Genomic DNA, 7,500 nt, shown 5'->3' with positions numbered 1-7,500 from the left:
GTGGAGGCTATATACAGGGGCTACCGGTACAGAGTCAATGTGGGGGCTATATACAGTGGGTACCGGTACAGAGTCAATGTGGAGGCTATATACAGGGGGTACCGGTACAGAGTCAATGTGGAGGCTATATACAGGGGGTACCGGTACAGAGTCAATGTGGAGGCTATATACAGGGGGTACCGGTACAGAGTCAATGTGGAGGCTATATACAGGGGGTACCGGTACAGAGTCAATGTGGAGGCTATATACAGGGGTACCGGTACAGAGTCAATGTGGATGCTATATACAGGGTGTTACGGTACAGAGTCAATGTGGAGGCTATATACAGGGGGTACCGGTTCAGAGTCAATGTGGAGGCTATATACAGGGGGTACCGGTTCAGAGTCAATGTGGAGGCTATATACAGGGGGTTACGTTACAGAGTCAATGTGGAGGCTATATACAGAGGGTACCGGTACAGAGTCAATGTGGATGCTATATACAGGGGGTACCGGTACAGAGTCAATGTGGAGGCTATATACAGGGTGTTACGGTACAGAGTCAATGTGGAGGCTATATACAGGGTGTTACGGTACAGAGTCAATGTGGAGGCTATATACAGGGGGTACCGGTACAGAGTCAATGTGGAGGCTATATACAGGGGGTACCGGTACAGAGTCAATGTGGGGGCTATATACAGGGGGTACCGGTACAGAGTCAATGTGGAGGCTATATACAGGGGGTACCGGTACAGAGTCAATGTGGAGGCTATATACAGGGGGTACCGGTACAGAGTCAATGTGGAGGCTATATACAGGGGGTACCGGTACAGAGTCAATGTGGAGGCTATATACAGGGGGTACCGGTACAGAGTCAACAGTGAAGAGGCGACTCCGGAATGCTGACCCCTTGACTTTTTCCAGATTATGTTGTTACATCCTGAATTTAAAATGGATTACATTTTGATAAATATAAATGACTTGGCAAGAGCTCTACTGACTTGGCGAGGGCTCTACTGACTTGGCGAGGGCTCTGATGTCTTGGCGAGAGCTCTGCTGACTTGGCGAGGGCTCTGATGACTTGGCGAGGGCTCTGCTGACTTGGCGAGGGCTCTGCTGACTTGGCGAGGGTTCTGCTGACTTGGCGAGGGCTCTGCTGACTTGGCAAGAGCTCTGCTGACTTGGCGAGGGCTCTGCTGACTTGGCGAGAGCAAGACAAATACGTAACAAGAGTTAACAGGACATTCTAACTCCTCCCTCCTTTCCAAGTGGAATGATGTCCTGAAGGTTGACTCGTCTCTCTGTGTCTCTGTCTCGCTCTCCAGGTGTTCAAGTCTAAGTTTCAGAACTGGGATGATGTCCTGAAGGTGGACTACACCAGAGCAGCTGAGAGTGTAGAGCAGCAGCAAGGATTACAGGGGAAGGTGAGTAACACGGCCTGTCGTGTAGGGGTGTATGCTAGCTAGCTACAGGGGAAGGTAGGGGTATATCCTAGCTAGCTAGCTCCCTCTATCAACTAGCTTAGTGTAGCTCTACTAATGATCCTTTACTTTGCTACTTGATGGCGCCTTAACTCCTGACCTTTAACCCTGACCCCTAACTCTAACCCTGCCATCTGCTGTCCTGGACGTGTGATTGACTCAGGACCTTAACTCCTGACCTTTAACCCTGATCCCTAACTCTAACCTGTCTAACAGAACACAGAGGGTGTTCTTTAATGGAAACCTCTCCAACATATTCCAGGTAGAATCAGGAATTCCTCAGGGCAGCTGTCTGGGCCCCTTACTGGTAGAATCAGGAATTCCCCAGGGCAGCTGTCTAGGCCCCATACTGGTAGAATCAGGAATTCCCCAGGGCAGCTGTCTAGGCCCCTTACTGGTAGAATCAGGAATTCCCCAAGGCAGCTGTCTAGGCCTCTTACTGGTAGAATCAGGAATTCCCCAGGGCAGCTGTCTAGGCCCCTTACTGGTAGAATCAGGAATTCCCCAAGGCAGCTGTCTAGGCCTCTTACTGGTAGAATCAGGAATTCCCCAAGGCAGCTGTCTAGGCCTCTTTGACATGTTTGGATCCTGTTTTTGTACATTTGATTGGTGGATTCAAATAGTCTTTAAAATGTGTGACCTGTCTTGTCTGTCTCAGGTGAAGAAGGATGCTGAGAAGAAAGACGAGATGAAGGCTGACCTCACCGCTCTCTTCCTCCCCAGACAACCCCCCATGGCCCTCACTGAGGTAAACAGCTCTCTTCCTCCCCAGACAACCCCCCATGGCCCTCACTGAGGTAAACCGCTCTCTTCCTAACCCAGACAACCCCCCATGGCCCTCACTGAGGTAAACAGCTCTCTTCCTAACCCAGACAACCCCCCATGGCCCTCACTGAGGTAAACAGCTCTCTTCCTCCCCAGACAACCCCCATGGCCCTCACTGAGGTAAACCGCTCTCTTCCTAACCCAGACAACCCCCCATGGCCCTCACTGAGGTAAACAGCTCTCTTCCTAACCCAGACAACCCCCCATGGCCCTCACTGAGGTAAACAGCTCTCTTCCTAACCCAGACAACCCCCATGGTCCTCACTGAGGTAAACAGCTCTCTTCCTCCCCAGACAACCCCCATGGCCCTCACTGAGGTAAACCGCTCTCTTCCTAACCCAGACAACCCCCCATGGCCCTCACTGAGGTAAACAGCTCTCTTCCTAACCCAGACAACCCCCATGGCCCTCACTGAGGTAAACAGCTCTCTTCCTCCCCAGACAACCCCCCATGGCCCTCACTGAGGTAAACCGCTCTCTTCCTAACCCAGACAACCCCCCATGGCCCTCACTGAGGTAAACAGCTCTCTTCCTAACCCAGACAACCCCCCATGGCCCTCACTGAGGTAAACAGCTCTCTTCCTAACCCAGACAACCCCCCATGGTCCTCACTGAGGTAAACAGCTCTCTTCCTCCCCAGACAACCCCCCATGGTCCTCACTGAGGTAAACAGCTCTCTTCCTAACCCAGACAACCCCCCCATGGTCCTCACTGAGGTAAACAGCTCTCTTCCTCCCCAGACAACCCCCCCATGGTCCTCACTGAGGTAAACAGCTCTCTTCCTCCCCAGACAACTCCCCATGGTCCTCACTGAGGTAAACAGCTCTCTTCCTAACCCAGACAACCCCCCATGGTCCTCACTGAGGTAAACAGCTCTCTTCCTCCCCAGACAACCCCCCATGGTCCTCACTGAGGTAAACAGCTCTCTTCCTCCCCAGACAACCCCCATGGTCCTCACTGAGGTAAACAGCTCTCTTCCTCCCCAGACAACCCCCCATGGTCCTCACTGAGGTAAACAGCTCTCTTCCTAACCCAGACAACCCCCATGGTCCTCACTGAGGTAAACAGCTCTCTTCCTCCCCAGACAACCCCCCATGGTCCTCACTGAGGTAAACAGCTCTCTTCCTCCCCAGACAACCCCCCATGGTCCTCACTGAGGTAAACAGCTCTCTTCCTCCCCAGACAACCCCCATGGTCCTCACTGAGGTAAACAGCTCTCTTCCTCCCCAGACAACCCCCCATGGCCCTCACTGAGGTAAACAGCTCTCTTCCTCCCCAGACAACCCCCATGGTCCTCACTGAGGTAAACAGCTCTCTTCCTAACCCAGACAACCCCCCATGGTCCTCACTGAGGTAAACAGCTCTCTTCCTAACCCAGACAACCCCCCATGGTCCTCACTGCGGTAAACAGCTCTCTTCCTCCCCAGACAACCCCCATTGTCCTCACTGAGGTAAACAGCTCTCTTCCTAACCCAGACAACCCCCCATGGTCCTCACTGAGGTAAACAGCTCTCTTCCTCCCCAGACAACCCCCATCGTCCTCACTGAGGTAAACAGCTCTCTTCCTCCCCAGACAACCCCCCATGGCCCTCACTGAGGTAAACAGCTCTCTTCCTAACCCAGACAACCCCCCATGGTCCTCACTGAGGTAAACAGCTCTCTTCCTAACCCAGACAACCCCCCATGGTCCTCACTGAGGTAAACAGCTCTCTTCCTCCCCAGACAACCCCCCATGGTCCTCACTGAGGTAAACAGCTCTCTTCCTCCCCAGACAACCCCCATGGTCCTCACTGAGGTAAACAGCTCTCTTCCTCCCCAGACAACCCCCATGGTCCTCACTGAGGTAAACAGCTCTCTTCCTCCCCAGACAACCCCCATGGTCCTCACTGAGGTAAACAGCTCTCTTCCTCCCCAGACAACCCCCCATGGTCCTCACTGAGGTAAACAGCTCTCTTCCTCCCCAGACAACCCCCCATGGTCCTCACTGAGGTAAACAGCTCTCTTCCTCCCCAGACAACCCCCCATGGTCCTCACTGAGGTAAACAGCTCTCTTCCTCCCCAGACAACCCCCCATGGTCCTCACTGAGGTAAACAGCTCTCTTCCTCCCCAGACAACCCCCCATGGTCCTCACTGAGGTAAACAGCTCTCTTCCTCCCCAGACAACCCCCATGGTCCTCACTGAGGTAAACAGCTCTCTTCCTCCCCAGACAACCCCCATGGTCCTCACTGAGGTAAACAGCTCTCTTCCTAACCCAGACAACCCCCCATGGTCCTCACTGAGGTAAACAGCTCTCTTCCTCCCCAGACAACCCCCCATGGTCCTCACTGAGGTAAACAGCTCTCTTCCTAACCCAGACAACCCCCATGGTCCTCACTGAGGTAAACAGCTCTCTTCCTCCCCAGACAACCCCCATGGTCCTCACTGAGGTAAACAGCTCTCTTCCTCCCCAGACAACCCCCCATGGTCCTCACTGAGGTAAACAGCTCTCTTCCTCCCCAGACAACCCCCATGGTCCTCACTGAGGTAAACAGCTCTCTTCCTAACCCAGACAACCCCCATGGTCCTCACTGAGGTAAACAGCTCTCTTCCTAACCCAGACAACCCCCCATGGCCCTCACTGAGGTAAACAGCTCTCTTCCTCCCCAGACAACCCCCATGGCCCTCACTGAGGTAAACAGCTCTCTTCCTTCCCAGACAACCCCCCATGGCCCTCACTGAGGTAAACAGCTCTTCCTCCCCAGACAACCCCCATGGCCCTCACTGAGGTAAACAGCTCTCTTCCTCCCCAGACAACCCCCATGGTCCTCACTGAGGTAAACAGCTCTCTTCCTAACCCAGACAACCCCCATGGTCCTCACTGAGGTAAACAGCTCTCTTCCTCCCCAGACAACCCCCATGGTCCTCACTGAGGTAAACAGCTCTCTTCCTCCCCAGACAACCCCCATGGTCCTCACTGAGGTAAACAGCTCTCTTCCTAACCCAGACAACCCCCATGGTCCTCACTGAGGTAAACAGCTCTCTTCCTCCCCAGACAACCCCCATGGTCCTCACTGAGGTAAACAGCTCTCTTCCTAACCCAGACAACCCCCATGGTCCTCACTGAGGTAAACAGCTCTCTTCCTAACCCAGACAACCCCCCATGGTCCTCACTGAGGTAAACAGCTCTCTTCCTCCCCAGACAACCCCCATGGTCCTCACTGAGGTAAACAGCTCTCTTCCTAACCCAGACAACCCCCATGGCCCTCACTGAGGTAAACAGCTCTCTTCCTCCCCAGACAACCCCCCATGGCCCTCACTGAGGTAAACAGCTCTCTTCCTCCCCAGACAACCCCCCATGGTCCTCACTGAGGTAAACAGCTCTCTTCCTAACCCAGACAACCCCCCATGGTCCTCACTGAGGTAAACAGCTCTCTTCCTAACCCAGACAACCCCCATGGCCCTCACTGAGGTAAACAGCTCTCTTCCTCCCCAGACAACCCCCCATGGTCCTCACTGAGGTAAACAGCTCTCTTCCTCCCCAGACAACCCCCATGGTCCTCACTGAGGTAAACAGCTCTCTTCCTAACCCATACAACCCCCCATGGTCCTCACTGAGGTAAACAGCTCTCTTCCTAACCCAGACAACCCCCCATGGCCCTCACTGAGGTAAACAGCTCTCTTCCTCCCCAGACAACCCCCCCCATGGCCCTCACTGAGGTAAACAGCTCTCTTCCTAACCCAGACAACCCCCCATGGCCCTCACTGAGGTAAACAGCTCTCTTCCTCCCCAGACAACCCCCCATGGTCCTCACTGAGGTAAACAGCTCTCTTCCTCCCCAGACAACCCCCCATGGCCCTCACTGAGGTAAACAGCTCTCTTCCTCCCCAGACAACCCCCATGGTCCTCACTGAGGTAAACAGCTCTCTTCCTAACCCAGACAACCCCCCATGGTCCTCACTGAGGTAAACAGCTCTCTTCCTCCCCAGACAACCCCCCATGGCCCTCACTGAGGTAAACAGCTCTCTTCCTAACCCAGACAACCCCCCATGGTCCTCACTGAGGTAAACAGCTCTCTTCCTCCCCAGACAACCCCCCATGGCCCTCACTGAGGTAAACAGCTCTCTTCCTCCCCAGACAACCCCCATGGCCCTCACTGAGGTAAACAGCTCTCTTCCTAACCCAGACAACCCCCATGGTCCTCACTGAGGTAAACAGCTCTCTTCCTAACCCAGACAACCCCCATGGTCCTCACTGAGGTAAACAGCTCTCTTCCTAACCCAGACAACCCCCATGGTCCTCACTGAGGTAAACAGCTCTCTTCCTAACCCAGACAACCCCCCATGGCCCTCACTGAGGTAAACCGCTCTCTTCCTAACCCAGACAACCCCCCATGGTCCTCACTGAGGTAAACAGCTCTCTTCCTAACCCAGACAACCCCCCATGGTCCTCACTGAGGTAAACAGCTCTCTTCCTAACCCAGACAACCCCCATGGTCCTCACTGAGGTAAACAGCTCTCTTCCTCCCCAGACAACCCCCCATGGTCCTCACTGAGGTAAACAGCTCTCTTCCTAACCCAGACAACCCCCCATGGCCCTCACTGAGGTAAACAGCTCTCTTCCTCCCCAGACAACCCCCCATGGCCCTCACTGAGGTAAACAGCTCTCTTCCTCCCCAGACAACCCCCATGGTCCTCACTGAGGTAAACAGCTCTCTTCCTAACCCAGACAACCCCCATGGTCCTCACTGAGGTAAACAGCTCTTCCTCCCCAGACAACCCCCATGGCCCTCACTGAGGTAAACAGCTCTCTTCCTAACCCAGACAACCCCCCATGGCCCTCACTGAGGTAAACAGCTCTCTTCCTCCCCAGACAACCCCCCATGGTCCTCACTGAGGTAAACAGCTCTCTTCCTCCCCAGACAACCCCCATGGTCCTCACTGAGGTAAACAGCTCTCTTCCTAACCCAGACAACCCCCCATGGTCCTCACTGAGGTAAACAGCTCTCTTCCTAACCCAGACAACCCCCATGGCCCTCACTGAGGTAAACAGCTCTCTTCCTCCCCAGACAACCCCCATGGCCCTCACTGAGGTAAACAGCTCTCTTCCTAACCCAGACAACCCCCATGGCCCTCACTGAGGTAAACAGCTCTCTTCCTCCCCAGACAACCCCCATGGCCCTCACTGAGGTAAACAGCTCTCTTCCTAACCCAGACAACCCCCATGGTCCTCACTGAG

General features: G+C 54.4%; 1 protein-coding gene across 1 annotated transcript in view; it reads left to right on the top strand.

Moving 5' to 3' along the window:
- The window catches only part of LOC106595472 (protein flightless-1 homolog), a gene marked incomplete at its 5' end in the record, with an annotated part of 41,224 nt that overhangs the window by 8,469 nt on the left and 25,255 nt on the right, over positions 1-7,500 (top strand). Inside the window, 2 exon segments of the mRNA XM_045712045.1 lie at positions 1,304-1,402; positions 2,118-2,207. Coding sequence (XP_045568001.1) covers positions 1,304-1,402; positions 2,118-2,207 — 189 coding nt within the window.

This window comes from Salmo salar, unplaced genomic scaffold, assembly GCF_905237065.1.
Source record: "Salmo salar unplaced genomic scaffold, Ssal_v3.1, whole genome shotgun sequence".
Classification (NCBI taxonomy): Eukaryota; Metazoa; Chordata; class Actinopteri; order Salmoniformes; family Salmonidae; genus Salmo; species Salmo salar.
This window is presented reverse-complemented; position numbering and strand designations above follow the sequence as displayed.